The 18,580-nt window shown below is 53.5% G+C and overlaps 1 protein-coding gene across 3 annotated transcripts in view; it reads right to left on the bottom strand.

Moving 5' to 3' along the window:
* The window catches only part of coro2ba (coronin, actin binding protein, 2Ba), a 203,928-nt gene that overhangs the window by 160,939 nt on the left and 24,409 nt on the right, over positions 1 to 18,580 (bottom strand). Inside the window, exon 1 of one of the 3 annotated variants that reach the window (XM_038813206.1) lies at positions 12,468 to 12,648. The exons of the other annotated variants lie outside the window; for them this stretch is intronic. Coding sequence (XP_038669134.1) covers positions 12,468 to 12,470 — 3 coding nt within the window. The 5' untranslated portion in view covers positions 12,471 to 12,648. Of the gene's footprint in view, positions 1 to 12,467; positions 12,649 to 18,580 lie in introns of those variants that run through there. 3 annotated transcript variants of the gene reach the window in all.

The raw sequence follows: 18,580 nt of genomic DNA, 5'->3' as shown, positions 1-18,580 counted from the left end.
GGCATGGAAAACATCTTTATCATTGTGGCCTCCGCTCAATTTCTCTGCACCGTGCCCATTTATTTTGCGATATTGCGGAGGTATTTCGGAGATGGGAGAGAAGAGAATGTTCATCCCAAATCTCTCATTACAAATAAGAAACAATTTCAAATCACCCCTTCAATTGATTGTCTTCAGAATATCAAGATTTGTTGATACTTGGTTAGTTCCTCTACATTAACTGCAGTTTTTGGAATTTTTTATTGTGCTCTCATGTGAAGACAGGCGAAATATTGGTTCAGTGCCTCCGCCATCTCTGTGTTCCCCATTATTACCTCACCAATATTGTCCTCCAAAGGGCCAACAGTTACCTTAGCTATTCTCTTCCTCTTTATATACTTATGGAAGCAGTATCAGTGTTTATGTTTTCTGTTAGTTTCCTTTTGTAGTTCATATTGGTTCTTTTGATTTTAATTTTAGTAGCCTTTTTGCTGAACCTTAAAGTTCTCCCAATCCTCTAGTTTACCACGAGCTTTTGCAGTATGGTATGCCCTAGTTTTTGCCTTTATGTCCTCCGGGTTCAATTCCGGCCTCGGGTCACTGTCTTTGTGGAGATTGCACTTTCTCCCCGTGTCTGTCTGGGTTTCCTCCGGGTGCTCCGGTTTCCTCCAACAGTCCAAAGTTGTGCAGGTTAGGTGGATTGGCCATGCTAAATTGACCCTTTGTGTCCAACGGTTACGGGGTTAAAGGGATAGGGTGGGGGAGTGGGCCTTGGCAGGGTGCTCTTTCGGAGGGTCAGTGCAAACTCTATGGGCCAAATGGCCTCCTTCTGCACTGTAGGGTTTATTATGAGATTGGTAGGTATTTATGAGGTAAATGTATCAAGAGATATGGAGCAATAGCAGGGAATTGCAGAACATGCCCGAATAGAATGGCAGAACAGGCCTTGAGGAGTTGAATGGCCCGTTCCTGCTTTAGGAACATAGGCCATAGGAGCAGGAGTAGGCCATTTGGCCCTTCGATCTGATCTGATTGTAACCTCGTACTCTCGTAGTCCTGTCCAGCGCCTTAACCACTGACTCCCTTGTCGAACAAAACCATGTGACAATGTGCAAAAGACTGAAAGTTCTCCTCGCACAAACACAGTCAACACTTAAATGTCTGGTATTCGTGACTGCTCAATCCTTGCTCTCTCTATGTTGAATTTGTTCAGCAATCCACGTTAGCAGAGGGAAAGTGGCAAATCAAGAGAATTTGAACTCTAGGACCATTTGTCTGGGCTGAATTCAACTCCCAGAGTGAAGCAAGAGCAATTTTCAAAGTTTTTTTGCATAGCTTTAGCGGAAAAACACACACTTATGTTCGGTCCAGCTTTCTCAAGTATGATTGAGTTTAAGCTCCTCCACACTACAGATCAAATCGGCACAGGATCTATTCGGGGAGTTCCCAAGGCAAGGCCATATTTAAAGAAAAAATCAATATGAATTTATCGTGTAGCTGTCAGTTCATATGTATAGTACTTACTGATTCAAAACTGACAGTAACTCTCCTGATAGACTCCTTGGCTGATTGTTCTTTCCCGTTCGGGGCCTCACGGTAGCATGGTGGTTAGCATCAATGCTTCACAGCTCCAGGTTCCCAGGTTCGATTCCCGGCTGGGTCACTGTCTGTGTGGAGTCTGCACGTCCTCCCCGTGTGTGCGTGGGTTTCCTCCGGGTGCTCCGGTTTCCTCCCACAGTCCAAAGATGTGCGGGTTAGGTGGATTGGCCATGATAAATTGCCCGTAGTGTAAGGTTAATGGGGGGATTGTTGGGTTACGGGTATACGGGTTACGTGGGTTTAAGTAGGGTGATCATTGCTCGGCACAACATCGAGGGCCGAAGGGCCTGTTCTGTGCTGTACTGTTCTATGTTCTATGATGGACTGGGAGCAGAAGCTTTTAGGTAAATCTGTGACGTAACAGCGGGACGCATTCAAGAAGGAAACAGAGAGAGTGCAGGGCCCACGTGTGCCAATAGACAAAAAGGACGGGATCAACAAATCAAAACAGCAGAAGCCCTAGAATCGTATAGAATGTGCAAGAGGGAACTTAGAAAGGAAATTAGGAGAGCAAAAATGAGACATGAAAGGATACAGGCAAGTAAAATAAAGGAAAAGCTAAAGTTAATTTCCAAGCACATTAAGAGTAAAAGGATAATTGGGAAAAGAGTAGGGCCCATTAAGTATCACTGTGGTAGTTTGTGTGTGGAGCCGGAAGACTTAGATAGGGTTCGAAATGAATACTTTATGTTGGTATTTCATTTTGATGTGTGCACCAATTTTAATTAATTACTATTTATTTGATGAAACCCTTTGCATAAAGAACTACATTCAAGAAGCCCTTCAATAGCCACTTTGGATGAAACACTTGGTTATTTAACTGGATAATCTTATATATTAAATTCCTCCATCCCATCATTATTGACTCTGCCTTCAGTTGTGACGGCCCTGAGTTCTCCACCTCTCGTTCTCTCTCTGGGCAGAACTCTCCCATAACCTGGTGGTTCAATGGCGGGCGGAGGAGAATTCAGCAGGAATCCAAAAATCGTTTTTTTCCCTGGTGTGAATACCCTGCCGAATCTTCCCTGCTCCCCTCCATAGCAGATCCGTAAACCTGCTGGAGGCCAGGGTGAAACTGATTTACATCCCGTTGATGGGATGCAGATGAATACCTGACTGGAATATTCCTCCCACGCCAGATTCTCTGTGGTGCCAGTGGGAAAACACGCCTTCCAGGACCAGTCCAGAACAATGTGGCGTGTGAAATTCAGAACACACCTGAACAATGCCAGGGGCTGTCTCTGAGTGGAGGCTGCCAGCGACCCTCGATCAGGAACACCACAGCAGTGACTGGGGAAGGGAGTATCCACAGGCGGATCTTCTAGGTCCAGTGTCATCGAGGAGGCCCAGCTTCCAGCCTCAGAATGTCCCTGCAGATCCATCTTCTTTTTCAGGGGGCCCGTCATCATTCTTCAAAGGTGGGTCAGTGATGTTGGGCACCTCTTCAAGACGGCACCAGCTATGATGGCAGGACCCATGCCTGCTCCACCATGGAATATGATGCAAACCTCACCCAGGTGAATAATTAATGAGATCAGGGCCAGCCTCTGCAGCAGGAAACACTCCACATTCCTCCCCCCTCACCCCCGTAGTCCCGGTGGGGGGCGAATTCCACCTCATTCATCCTGCCCAATTGACCCAATGATCCTAATATATAATATGCAATTTGGCGTCAAATTGTTATCTGATTACATTTCCGCGAAGTGATTTGGGGGATTTTGCTATATCGAAGATGCTATATAAATGCAAAATGCTGTTGCACCACGTTCACTAATGATCAGTGATTAAAACAGAGACTATGGGCGGGATTCTCCATTGCCCGACGGCAATATCGTAATCAGCGATCGGGCAGAGAATCAATTCCGACGCCCAAATCGGGGCCGGCAGTAGTTTGACGCCGGTCAGCCATCCTCCGAGCCTTGGAAATGGGGTAATCTCTTTGCGCGCCGTGCGCTGTTGCAATGACGTTAGCGCGTGATCAGCCGGCCCTCCCGCAATGCTCCGCCCCCGATGTGCTGAGTTCCCAACCACGCGGGGCACGTGAGGTCTCAGCCTCACTGACTGTGTCCAGCGCCGCCACACTTGGCCGGGATCCTGACGCTGGCCGGGGAGGCTTCCCCAAGGGCTGGGGTGGCTGGTGGGGTGTGGCCGGGGAGGGTGGCCTGAGGGGTCGTGGCCAGGTGGGTAGAATCCGCACACGGTCAGCGGCGTGTACACGGCGCGACCGCTGCATGTCGTCAGCTGTGCGCATGCGCGGCCTAGGACCCGCCCATTCTCCGGCCATTTTCGGCACGGGCGTCATAAGTTTCACCTGGTGCTGCTGCTAGCCCCTTACCCATCCCGGAATCGGTGAGGGACCGGCGCTAATATTTTCAGCGCAAACCTCCTGCAAATTCTCCGTTCGAGCCGGCACGTAGCACGGAGAATCATGCCCCATGTTAACATTTGAAATTGAGTGATGCGTGTGGCTGATGGAACGGGGAGTACGGAGACAGAGCAGGCACCTGGAATTATCACTGTTCATCCCAAGAATAATCACCAACGCAGGCTAGCTGGGCCCAATGGAATTTCCATGTTGCATGTTGGACACCCCCCACAAAGAGGAATTCCGCCATACAGGGTTCTACTCTGTGGTAGTCACCACTGTTTGTATAATACGTAGATGAGAGGTAATACAGTAAGGCTCCTGTACTACAGGTACGGGGGCAGATCCCTGCCTGCTGGCTCTATCCAGTAGACGGAGTATAAATGTGCGTGCTCACCGAGCTGCAGCCATTTCGACAGAAGCTGCGGGAGGTTACCCATCTCTGCTTAATAAAGCCTCGATTACTCTCTACTCTCGTCTCGTCGTAATTGATAGTGCATCAATTTATTAAACAGAGATTTTATAGCAATGGAACTAGGCATCAAGCCGGATCGCCTGCAGCTGCACCCTCAAGCAGCCAACGCCAAGTCGGCCTTCGCACACTGGCTAGCTTGCTTTGAAGCCTCCATCGGATCAGCTACAGAACAACCCTCAGAAGCACAGAAACTCCAGATCCTATACTCAAGAAACTCCAGATCCTATCCCATATCCGGGATGCGCCCAACTACACTGAGGCCATGGCGCTTCTGAAAGGGAACTACATCCGGCCGATCAACAAACTCTACGCCAGGCACCTCCTGTCTAGGCGGCAACAACTCCCCGGTGAGTCATTAGACGATTTCTGGCGTGCTGCACATCCTGGCGAGGAACTGCGATTGCCGGGCAGTTTCGGCCGTGGAACACACAGAATTCTTAATCAGGGACGCTTTCGTTACAGGCATGCAGTCGGCGAACATCCGTCAGTGCCTATTAGAAGGGGGTACGCTCGACCTCGCGGCAACCAGGCAACTCGCGACCTCACTAACGGTAGCCTCCCACAACATACAGTCGTACGCCCCCGACCGCACAGCGCCCTTATGGACATCGGGGCCCCACCAGTGGCCGCCCCCAGCCAACCCCAAGCCTGCGCCACGCGGCAGCCAGCCAACCCGGGGGGCCCCAAGTGCTATTTCTGCGGGCAAGCAAAGCACCCCCGACAACGCTGCCCGGCGCGGAGCGCAACCTGCAAGGCCTGCGGAAAGAAGGGACATTTCGCTGCCGTGTGCCAGGCCTGGTCGATCGCCGCTGTACCCAGGCCCATTGTTCCTGCACCTCCCACGTGCGACCCGTGGGTGCCGCCATTTCTGTCCCCACAGACAATGTGCGGCATATGGGCGCTGCCATCTTTGGCGCCATCTTGGACGGCGCCTCAGGACCCCTGCTCGTCGGGGGCTTCATCGGGCCGTTCATCATCAGCCACCGCCGCCGCCAACCAGCCCGGGGCCTATCAACACCAACCGCAAATCGCCTCCATCACGCTCGACCAGTCCCGGCCGGTGAACCTCGCAACCGCATTGACGACGGTAAAGGTCGATTGGCACAAGACATCTCTTCTTCTTGACTCTGGGAGCACGGAAAGCTTCATCCACCCCTCCACGGTAAGGCACTGCTCCCTCGCGGTACACCCCATTAACCAGAGAATCTCCCTGGCCTCCGGATCCCATTCCGTGGAAATCCGGAGGTACTGCATCGTCAAACTCACCGTCCAGGGCGTAGAGTTCAGCAACTTCCGGCTCTACGTCCTCCCCAACCTCTGCGCTGCCCTGTTACTCGGCCTGGACTTCCAGTGCAACCTCCAAAGCCTAACTCTAAAATTCGGCGGACCCCTACCACCCCTCACCGTCTGCGGCCTCACGACCCTTAAGGTCGACCCACCTTCCCTGTTTGTAAACCTCACCCCAGATTGCAAACCCGTCGCCACCAGGAGCAGATGGTACAGCGCCCAGGACAGGGCCTTCATCAGGTCGGAGGTCCAGCGGCTGCTGTGGGAAGGCATTATTGAGGCCAGCAACAGTCCCTGGAGCGCTCAAGTGGTAGTGGTAAAGATTGGGGAGAAACAGAGGATGGTCATTGACTACAGTCAGACCATCAATCGGTACACGCAGCTCGACACGTACCCCCTCCCACGCATATCTGATATAGTCAATCAGATTGCACAGTACCGGGACATTTCGACAGTGGACCTGAAATCTGCCTGCCACCAGTTCCCCATCCGTAAGGCGGACCACCAATACACTGCGTTCGAAGCAGACGGCCGCCTTTACCATTTCCTTAGGGTCCCCTTCGGCGTCACTAATGAGGTCTTGGTCTTTCAACGTGAGATGGACCGAATGGTTGACCGGCACGGGCTGCGGGCCACCTTCCCGTGTCTAGATAACGTCACCATCTGCGGCCACGACCAGCAGGACCACGACGCTAACCTTTTAAAATTTCTCCAAACCGCCAAACTCCTGAACCTCACGTATAACAAGGAGAAGGGCGTGTTCAGCAACAACCGCTTCACCATCCTTGTCTATGTGGTGCAAAATGGAGTTCTAGGGACCGACCCCGACCGCATGGCCCCCTCATGGAACTCCCACTTCCCCACTGCCCCAAGGCTCTGAAACGATGCCTGGGGTTTTTCTCCTATTATGCCCAGTGGGTCCCTAACTATACAGACAAGGCCTGCCCATTCATTCTGTCCACAGTTTTTTCCCTGACGGCTGAGGCCCGCCAGGCCTTCAACCGCATCAAGGCTGACATCGCCAAGGCCAGGATGTACGCGGTCGACGAGACCCTCCCTTTTCAGGTCGAGAGCGATGCATCGGACGTCGCTGTAGCCGCCACTCTCAACCAGGCAGGCAGGCCCGTGGCATTCTTTTCCCGCACCCTCCATGCCTCCGAAATTCGACACTCCTCTGTTGAAAAGGAGGCCCAAGCCATCGTAGAAGCTGTGCGGCATTGGAGGCATTACCTCGCCGCAGGAAATTTACTCTCCTCACTGACCAACGGTCGGTAGCCTTCATGTTCAATAATACGCAGCGGGGCAAGATCAAAAACGATAAAATCTTAAGGTGGAGGATCGAGCTCTCCACCAACAATTCTGAGATTTTGTATCGCCCCGGGAAGCTTAACGAGCCCCCTGATGCACTATCCTGAGGTACATGTGCCAGCACACAAGTGGACTGACTTCGGGCCCTACACGACGGCCTCTGTCACCCAGGGGTCACCCGGTTGTTTCACTTCATCAAGACCCGCAATCTGCCCAACTCCATCGAGAAGATCAGGGCAGTCACCAGAGACTGCCAGGTCTGCGCAGAGTGCAAGCCGCACTTCCACCGGCCAGACCAAGTGCATCTGGTGAAGGCCTCCTGACCCTTTAAACGTCTTAGCATGGACTTCCCTCCACCGACCGAAACACGTACTTCCTGAACGTGGTCGATGAATACTCCCGATTCCCTTTCGCCATCCCATGCCCCGATATGACATCTGCCACGGTCATTAAAGCACTCAACACCATCTTCGCCCTGTTCGGTTTCCCGGCTTACATCCACGGAGACCGGGGATCCTGCTTTATGAGCGATGAGCTGCGCCAGTACCTGCTCAGCAAGGGCATTACCTCGAGCATGACGTCCAGCTACAATCCCCGGGGAAACGGGCAGGTGGAGAGGGAGAATGGGACAGTCTGGAAGGCCGTCCAGCTGGCCCTGCGGTCTAAACATCTCCCAGTCTCCCGCTGGCAGGAGGTCTTCCTCGACGTGCTCCACTCCATCCGATCGCTACTTTGCACGGCAACTAATGAAACCCCCCATGAACATCTCCTTGCCTTACCCAGGAAGTCCACCTCCGGGGTTTCACTCCCAACATGGCTGACAGGTCCAGGACCCGTCCTCCTCCGCAAACACGTGCGGATCCACAAGGCGGACCCGTTGGTCGAGAGGGTACAGCTGCTGCATGCAAACCTGCAGTATGCCTACGTGGCGTACCCCGATGGCCGCCAGGACACAGTCTCCCTCAGGGACCTGGCACCAGCTGGATCCCCACCCACGACCCCACACCACTCGACACCTCCCCCCCCCCTCTGATTGCCCTGGCATCACGTACCCTCCCCCCAGCGCACCTCACTACAGCCCCCGCCCCAGGACAATTCCTCCTCCCATTGGTTCCACCTGGGGATGAAGATGAGGACTGCACGCTCCCAGAGTCACAGGTGACCAAGTCGGCACCTGCATCACCACCTGGACTGCGGCGCTCACAGCGGAGGATCAAGGCACCCGACTGGATAAATTTGTGAACTTTCACCAAACTGTACACTTTAAAAATGCTCACATACCATGTAAATAGTTTTTATTCCACCACTCCCACTGGACTCTTTTTTAACAGGGGTGAATGTAGTAGTCAGCACTGTTTGTATAATCCGTATATAAGAGGTAATACGGTAAAACCCCTGTACTACAGGTACAGGGGTAGATCCCTGCCTGCTGGCTCCACCCATTAGGCGGGGTATAAATGTGTGTGCTCACCGAGCTGCAGCCATTTCGCCAGCAGCTACAGGAGGCAACACATCTCTGTGTAATAAAGCCTCGATTACTCTCTACTCTCGTCTCGTCGTAATTGATAGTGCATCACACTCTCTGCTCAATGTCTCTCTATTTGACTAGATGACAAAAATTGCACCAAGTTTATTAAAAAAAACGACTCAGTGATTGACTCTGGGACATTCCTCTGAAGCTCCTAGCAACACAGGCACAGAATCCTGAATGCTCCTCATTCTCTGGATAATTCTATTCCATTCAGTGGGGACAACACACTCCATTGTAATTCGAATTTAAACACAGATCTGTGAGAGGCCCAACAACGTAGATAATGTACGTTTAATGTAGCTCGCTATTACACAGGAAGTGAACAAAAACTATTGAAGTTTGGCGCAAGGATATTTTTGTCCTTTTTCCTTCCTTTTAGCTGTCTGGGTGCCTTGCAGGGAAGTGCAGCACTGCTAAAGAGTGACTTTAACTGGGGCCTGTAAACACAGCACTGCTACAGGCCCGGGACGTGCACCATGCAGTGTTTACTCAGGCAGTCAGCTCTTAACCCACATGCTTCCCTTTGGCATTTCCCCTCTGTCACCTCTCCAGTGGCTCCTCCTCCTTGCCGTTGCTGCGTTTGCCTCCCCCCCCCCCCCCCCCCCCCCCCCCCATCCCCACCCTGCAGACAAGGGGCTCGATCGCTCACAGCCCCGTAACACAGACGAGAGACAGCACGGGGGCAATTCACTCCGCACCGCAAAAATAAATCCTTTCTGCACAGCAGCCCAAGCTGGGATCAAGAGGAGATCGTCACCACCTGGATAGCTTAAATGCTACCTCAAGCCAGTTTCTGAGCTTCGGCTCCTCCAGCTGCACATGGAAAGCACCATCAGCTCCGACCACCTACTGGGCAGTGCGCAACATAAAACAGGAAAAGCTTCAAGAAGCAAATCATTCATAGGGCAAAAACTGCTCAGTATCTGTGAGTGGCTGAGGCCAATTTCATTTCCACTGACACAACAAAGCACCAACAGACACAACAAAGCACTCCAAAATGAAATGAAAATGAAAATGAAATGAAATGAAAATCGCTTATTGTCACGAGTAGGCTTCAATAAAGTTACTGTGAAAAGCCCCTAGTCGCCACATTCTGCCGCCTGTTCGGGGAGGCTGGTACGGGAATTGGACTGGCCTGCCTTGGTCTGCTTTACAAGCCAGCGATTTAGCCCAGTGTGCTAAACCAGCCCCGAATATAAGAGTGGTACAACAGGCAACCATTTCCTGTCAAGTGACAAAAGCTAGAACGACCTTTAACATTTTCTTATCTGCGCTCCCCCCCCCCCCCATCCCCACCCCTCTGGGCTCCTCTTGGCTCCCCCCCCCCCAACACCCCCCCACCACACCCCCCCCCCCCCCCCCCCCCCCCCACCCCCACACACCCCTCTGGGCTCCTCTGGCCTGACCCAAATCCAAAACATGACTGACACTCATTGAGCAATCTCGGCTTCAATCACGCAGTCCCATTTGCTAATTCCCCCCCCAGCGGCATTCCCGAACAATCAAGTTGCATTATTGTTTAGGGTTCTTTCCACTCCTATGGTCTGACACCACACAGTGAGCCTTCCATTAACTCCCCCAGGGAAGAGAACAATTCAACCATTTGGCACGAAGAAGGAAGTTGAGAAGGTGGGCCTGCAATACCTTCTGGGTGCAACTTCTCTGCAATCGCAACAACAATAACTGGTCTTTATGCAAGTTCTTTAATGTTGTAAAATGGCCCAAGGAATCTTTAAGGAGCGTTCGCAAACAAAATTTGACATCCAGCCGCACGAAGCGATACAGCTAAACTCCAGGTCAAAGAGGTGGGTCTTAAGGGGTTTCTTAAAGGAGAAAAGAAGGGCAGCACAGTGGCGCAGTGGCTAGCACAGCTGCCTCACGGCGCCGAGGCCCCAGGTTCGATCCCGGCTCTGGGTCACTGTCCGTGTGGAGTTTGCACATTCTCCCCGTGTTTGCGTGGCTTTCGCCCCCACAACCCAGGGTAGGTGGATTGGCCATGCTAAATTGTATCTTAATTGGAAAAAATTAATTGGGTACTCTAAATTTTATTAATAATAATAGGGGGCAGGATTGGCTGAGACAATTCCCGTAACAGCCTCCCCGAACATAGAACATAGAACATAGAACAGTACAGCACAGAACAGGCCCTTCGGCCCTCGGTGTTGTGCCGAGCAATGATCACCCTACTTAAACCCACGTAACCCGTATACCAACAATCCCCCCCATTAACCTTACACTACGGGCAATTTAGCATGGCCAATCCACCTAACCCGCACATCTTTGGACTGTGGGAGGAAACCGGAGCACCCGGAGGAAACCCACGCACACACGGGGAGGACGTGCAGACTCCACACAGACAGTGACCCAGCCGGGAATCGAACCTGGGACCCTGGAGCTGTGAAGCATTGATGCTAACCACCATGCTACCGTGAGGCCCCAAACAGGCGCCGGAATGTGGCGACTAGGGGCTTTTCACTCGTGACAATAAGCGATTTTAATTTCATTTCATGATGCCCATGTAGTAGAATGATCCAGTGACATTCACAGTCTATAGTCCAATTTGAATACCATTGGGGCCAGGCCCTGCAGATCTCAGGATATCAATGCAATGCTGCCCAGGCAAGGAGTGACCCCACTGAGTGAGACGAGAAGGCAAGAGGCAGGGGATAAATGAAAAATATTGATGTGTAATTAATTCACCATTAGCCTGGTTCGTTTCTCACTGGCCTGTTTTAATGAGGTTTGTTCCAATCCCCAGAGACGGGGACAAACGGCTTTGCCTCAAATTAGGTCAAGGCTGCCAATCTAATCCCTGCTCATTGATGCTGATGGCCAATTAGCAGCTGTTCTTTTTCCCTGCAGCAACGTTTGACTCTGCATCTTTGATTGCACCCAATGTTCGAACATCTGTGGTGTCCAATCCTGCCAACAAAAGGATGGGTTCTTTTCTCTAGAAAAGAGAAGGCCGGGGGTGACCTGATAGAGGTCTTTAAGTTCATGAGAGGGTTCAGTAGGGTGGACGGAGAGGAGGTGCTTCCACTCATGGGACAGACTAAAACTCAAAATCATAAATACATGATAGTCACTAATCAATCCCACAAGGAAATCAGGAAGAACTTTTAATTAGAGAGTGGTTAGAAGATGAAGCTCACAACCACAGGCTGTGATCGAGGCAAACAGTAAAGATGTTTTTAAGAGGAAACTAGATGTACACACGAGAAAGGGTAGGAGGTTATGCTGATAGGGTCAGATGCAGAAGAGTAGCAGGAGACTCACTGGGGCTGTTGGGCTGAATGGCCTATTTCTATGCTGCAAATTCTAAGCAGCAAATGAATTGGGGTCAGAGGAAGGGGGTCACGGAAGACAAACCCAAATTCAATAGCAAGGACATCTTTCTGTGGAGAGTCAAGCTTTGAGGGTAACCTTTCCACTTTCCCGCTCCCTGTAGGAAATCTCACCAACCAGCACTAATCCTAACAGACAGAACATCAGCGGCTGGCCAAGGATGATTTACCAATGACAACAAGAGCAGGTCAGAGGCTGGGAACCCTGCGGTAAGTAACTCACCTCCTGACTCCCCAAAGCCGGTCCACAATCTACAAGGCACAAGTCAGGAATGTGATGGAATACTCTCCACTTGCCTGGATGAGTGCAGCTCCAACAACACTCAAGAAGCTCGACACCATCTAGGGCAAAGCAATCCACTTGATTGGTACCCTGAACATAACTTTAAACATTTACTCCCTCAACCACTGACACATAGTGACAGCAGTGTTACCATCTACGAGATACTCTTCAGCAACTCATCAAGGCTCCTTCAACAGCACCTTCCAAACCCACAAACTCTGCCACCTAGATGTACAAGGGCAGCAGATACATGGGGGGGACACCACTTCCGGCAAGATCTCCTCCAAGTCACTCACCATCTTGAGTTGAAATTACGTCACCGTTCCTGCACTGTCGCTGGATCAAGATCCTGGAACTCCCTCCTAAGAGCACAGTGGGTGTACCTGCACCACATGGACTGCTGCGTTTCACCACCACCTTCTCAAAGGCAATTAGCGATGGGCAATAAATGTTGACCTATCCAGTGACACCCACATCGTCTGATGGAGTAAAATAAAATCTGTGTTCAGAACAGGCGATAGAAGGCAAAGACAGACTGCTTATCCCATCCAGCTCCTCACTTTCTTCAGTCTTTATCTGCCACTGAGCTTCAGTTTGGAGCTGACCCACATCCCTACCAGTCACAGCTATTGCGATACATCATATATCACACCATCGCAGTAATAAAGAGCCCATTGCTGCGTGTTCTCTTAACAATTAGGCTGATTGTACTGACAGCTGCTGTCAGCGTCTAACAGACAGAAAACTAGACCCAGATTTGAAGAATCTGACCTGGCAGATTCCATTGCTTTTTTTCCACGGTTCGTTTGTTGCCCTTAAGATATGCGAACGATCCCATACCTCAGCGACATGGACCTTTATTACCGATTTCCATTCATAGACATTCTTACTTTGTTTTTACTCTGTGACCTGACTCACGATTGTGATATCCTGGCCTGGATTCTCGGAGCCCGCGCGGGGTCGGAGAATCAGCGGTGACGCGCAAAATTCCCGCCACGCCACTCCGACGCCTGGACTCGATTCACCGGAGAATCACCAGCAATCGCGCCCGCGACGTGGCGCCGGTCGGGGGCTGTTGAAAACGGCCCCTGCGGCGATTCTCCGGCCAAATTACCGCCGCGTTCTGCTGATTCCCGCCGGCGTGGTTCCAACCTGGTACCACCCAACGGGAGCTCGGACCTGCAGCTGCAGTGGCCGTCCTGGTCGGGGGTGGGTGGGCAGGAGAATCAGACTCCGGGGGGGGGGGCCTCCACGACGTCGAGGCCCGCGATCGGGGGCTACCGATCGGCGGGCGCCCGCAACCTGGAGGGGGCCTACCACCTTCCACGCGGGCCCGCTGTAGGTTTCCGCCATGTTGCTCGGCGCTGGCGTGGAAACGGCCACCATGTGCTTGCGCAGGCGCGGAGACGGCCGTCGCGCCCATGCATGGACCCGCTCCAGCAGTGCAGGGCCGCCTTTCGGCGCTGGCGTAGCGCTCCGGCGGCGTGCTGGCCTCCCGAGGGCCGCTGAATCACTGGGCCAGGAAGCCCGTTGACGCCGGCGTGCACCATTCCCGTGTTTATGCCGGAGTCAACACCTGACCGGGATTTCGGAGAATCGCGGTCCCGGTGTGTGAGGACTGTGCTACTTTTCTCCAGAACTTTAATCACACAGGGCCACAAACCTAAATACAGGTTTGAACAAAATGCCTGCAGGCAAACATTATCCCCACATATGCTCTCATCACTCAGTATGGAGTGGAATGCTATGAAACATAGAAACTAGGAGCAGGAGTAGGCCATTCGGCCCTTCGAGTCTGCTCCCCCCTTTCATTCTGATCATTGCTAATCATCCAAGTCAGTAGCCTGTTCCCACTTTACCCTCATATCCTTTGGTCCCTTTCACCCCAAGAGCAATATCTAACTCCTTCTTGAAAACATGCAGGGGTGAATTCTCCGTTTGGGAGACTGTTCTCCCGCAGGTGGTGATAAAAGCTGGTAGACCCTGCTCCCAGGGTCTACCCAGCTCGCAACGCGAGGTCCAACGCGATCTCGCAAGATCTTGTGATGTAAATCCCGACAATGTGGCGGGATCGCTTTTTGAAAAATCTGCATATCGGAGCGAGGCATTTAGCCTCACTCTCATGAGCAGATTCCTGAGGTACTTGAGGCTTTTGGATTCAGTCTATCAGCAACTGATTTAAATTGAATGTGAGCTCAGGAGAGCTGTCGAGGAGCAAAATCAAAACTGATTTTTCACCTTGGATATCTGAAGAGGTGTAACGGCGGGGTGATGTGATTTGTATGGCGAGCTGTTCCATCCCCCGTCTCTAAAACTGCGTCCCATGCATCGTAACCTAGTTAATGTGCTGGAGCTGGAATATATATGCAGCTGTGACGCACATCTGGGAATTATCCGTGCTGCAGCTACTGTCTCACACGTACTGAATTTCACATGTGAACTTGATCTGTCACTGCTCCTGTCTGATGTAACCCCCGCATCCCAGTCCGCCACTTCCTCGTCAGTGAAACAGAGTAGGCACAGCCACAACAAGGAGGCTGAGAAAAAGCACTCAGAGATCCAAACCATCACTGCACAGCTGAATTCATCACAATGACTGAAATCTTCTTAATCCTTGGGAGCTTGGTGTTTCACAGAATTAATTCCGCCCTTGAATGTCGGGTGAGTGGAAGGAATTAGCCGCAGGTTCACTCAGTTTTAGCGTTTGTTTTTAGCACATTACTTTTTTGGGGCTTTTGCTGTGCACAGTGGTTAGCACTGGTGCTTCACAGCTCCAGGGTCCCGGGTTCGATTCCCGGCTTGGGTCACTGTCTGTGCGGAGTCTGCACGTTCTCCCCGCGTCTGCGTGGGTTTCCTCCGGGTGCTCCGGTTTCCCCCACAAGTCCTGAAAGACGTGCTTGGTAGGTGAATTGGACATTCTAAATTCTATCTGTGTACCCGAACAGGCGCCGGAATGTGGTGACTAGGGGTTTTTCACAATAACTTCATTGCAGAGTTAATGTGACACTATTAAGATTATTATTCGATCGGCCACTGGGGCCGGGATTTCCCGCTCGCCTTCTTTTCGGGCTGGTTTGTTGACCGGAGTGGAATATCTCGTGAGAGGCCCAAATCAAGTATTACGTCGGCGGGATGACTCGTCAATGACTCGCCCCCTTCCCGTCAGTGAAGTCACGGGAATCTCCCCCATTCAATGGCGGGAACCCCATTATAATAAATTTGCAAGTCATCATCCGGCTTCTGCGGCTGATTATTCTCCCCCATTGGATAATCTATTCATGTTGGTGAGAGGGCATTCCTGTGTGAATGCCAACTGGTCTCCCAAGATGCGCGCCTGGCGGGCAGACGTACCAGGGGTGCTCAGGGGAGTGCTGCATTCAAGGCAGAGAAGGCATGACTGGGCAGTGTCCAGGCACTGACCCATGGCACTGCCCCACGGCACTGCCCCACGGCACTGCCCCACGACACTGCCCCACGGCACTGCATCACGGCACTGCCCCGTGGCACTGCCTCATGACACTGCCCCGTGGCACTGCCCCGTGACACTGCCCCATGGCACTGCCCCACGACGCTGCCCCACGACACTGCCCCGTGGCACTGCCCCGTGGCACTGCCCCATGACACTGCCCCATGGCACTGCCCCGTGACACTGCCCCATGACACTGCCCCATGGCACTGCCCCACGACGCTGCCCCACGACACTGCCCCACGACACTGCCCCATGACACTGCCCCATGGCACTGCCACATGACACTGCCACATGACACTGCCCCATGACACTGCCCCATGACACTGCCACATGACACTGCCCCATGACACTGCCCCACGGCACTGCATCACGGCACTGCCCCGTGGCACTGCCCCATGACAGTGCCCCACGACACTGCCCCACGACACTGCCCCATGACACTGCCCCATGACACTGCCCATGGCACTGCCCCACGACACTGCCCCATGACACTGCCCCATGGCACTGCCCCGTGGCACTGCCTCATGACACTGCCTCATGACACTGCCCCATGGCACTGCTCCATGGCACTGCCCCATGGCACTGCCCCATGACACTGCCCCACAGCACTGCCCCACGGCACTGCCCCACGGCACTGCCCCGTGGCACTGGCCCATGGCACTGCTCCATGGCACTGCCCCATGGCACTGCCCCATGACACTGCCCCACAGCACTGCCCCACGGCACTGCCCCATGGCACTGCCCCACGGCACTGCCCCACGGCACTGCCTCACGACACTGCCCCACGGCACTGCCTCACGACACTGCCCCACGACACTGCCCCATGGCACTGCCCCACGACACTGCCCCACGACACTGCCTCACGACACTGCCTCATGACACTGCCCCATGGCACTGCCCCACGACACTGCCCCACGACACTGCCTCACGACACTGCCTCACGACACTGCCTCACGACACTGCCTCATGACACTGCCACATGACACTGCCCCATGGCACTGCCCCATGGCACTGCCCCATGACACTGCCCCATGCCACTGCCCCATGGCACTGCCCCATGGCACTGCCCCATGACACTGCCCCATGACACTGCCCCATGACACTGCCCCATGCCACTGCCCCATGACACTGCCCCATGGCACTGCCCCATGGCACTGCCCCACGACGCTGCTGCCCCATGGCACTGCCCCATGGCACTGCCCCATGGCACTGCCCCATGGCACTGCCCCATGGCACTGCTCCATGACACTGCCCCATGCCACTGCCCCATGACACTGCCCCATGGCACTGCCCCATGGCACTGCCCCACGACGCTGCTGCCCCATGGCACTGCCCCATGACACTGCCCCATGGCACTGCCCCATGGCACTGCCCCATGGCACTGCTCCATGACACTGCCCCACGACACTGCCTCACGACACTGCCTCACGACACTGCCTCATGACACTGCCTCATGACACTGCCCCATGGCACTGCCCCATGGCACTGCCACATGGCACTGCCCATGACACTGCCCCATGGCACTGCCCCATGGCACTGCCCATGACACTGCCCCGTGACACTGCCCCATGACACTGCCTCATGACACTGCCTCATGACACTGCCCCATGACACTGCCTCATGACACTGCCTCATGACACTGCCCATGACACTGCCCCATGACACTGCCCCATGGCACTGCCCCATGGCACTGCCCCATGACGCTGCCCCATGACACTGCTGCCCCGTGGCACTGCCCCATGGCACTGCCCCATGACACTGCCCCATGACACTGCCCCATGACACTGCCCCATGGCACTTCCCCATGGCACTGCCCCATGACACTGCCCCATGACACTGCCCCATGACACTGCCGCATGACACTGCCCCATGACACTGCCCCATGACACTGCCCCATGACACTGCCCCATGACACTGCCCCATGGCACTGCCCCATGGCACTGCTCCATGGCACTGCCCCATGGCACTGCTCCATGGCACTGCCCCATGACACTGCCCCATGACACTGCCTCATGGCACTGCCCCATGGCACTGCTCCCTAGCACTGCCCACTGGCACTGTCACTGGTACTTCCCCCTTGCTCTAATGCCAGGCACTGTCCCCTGACCTGACACTGCCCTTCCCCCCCGGCACGGCCCTACATTGCCCAGGCAGCACTGCCTAGGGAGCTATGCCAGGGGTGTATTGCATGGGGGTTGCTTCCATTCTAACTTTGGGGTTGTGGTGAATGTAACTTAGTAATTCACACTGTATTTACCAATACCATTGTAAGCGCAGTAGTGTTATCCGACCACTAGGGGGAGTAGCTCTGGGAATGATCAGGAGTTTGTACAGGGCTCTGCCCACGACTTCTCCCCCTTGACTGCTGTATAAATAAACGTGTCCAGAGCCAGCCTGCAGTTCATCGAGAGTTCAACGGGTAACAGGCAGGCTCTGTAGTAAGTAGATTAAAACCACTGTTCATATCTTAAAGCGCGTGTCTCGTGAATTGGTGGTTCCATCAGGGGTACCATATTTAGAGGCTGCCCCGATCTGTAAAAAACTAAGTTGGCGGCAGAGAGGCTCAATCAGACACCACCCCGGCAGTATGACATCATGGGGCCTGGCCCTTCATGCTGTTTTTTTTAAGTTTAGAGTACCCAATTATTTTTTTTCCAATTAAGGGGCAATTTAGTGCAGCCAATCCACCTAACCTGCACACCTTTTGGGTTGTGGGGGGTGAAACCCACGCAGACACGGGGGGGAATGTGCAAACTCCACACGGAGGGTGACCCAGGGCCGGGATTCGAACCCGGATCCTCAGTGCCGCAGTCCCAGTGCTAACCACTGCGCCGCCACCCTCGTCGATAAAGGTAACTACTTCCTGGGGGTAGGGGCGGGGGTTTGGAGATTCTAAAGCTCGGGGACTTTGTCCAAAGATTAGGACCAGACCATTCAAGA

This window comes from Scyliorhinus canicula, chromosome 12 (genome assembly GCF_902713615.1).
Source record: "Scyliorhinus canicula chromosome 12, sScyCan1.1, whole genome shotgun sequence".
In the NCBI taxonomy this organism is placed as follows: Eukaryota; Metazoa; Chordata; class Chondrichthyes; order Carcharhiniformes; family Scyliorhinidae; genus Scyliorhinus; species Scyliorhinus canicula.
Note: the sequence above shows the minus strand (reverse complement) of the source record. Positions and strands in the feature narration are given on the sequence as shown.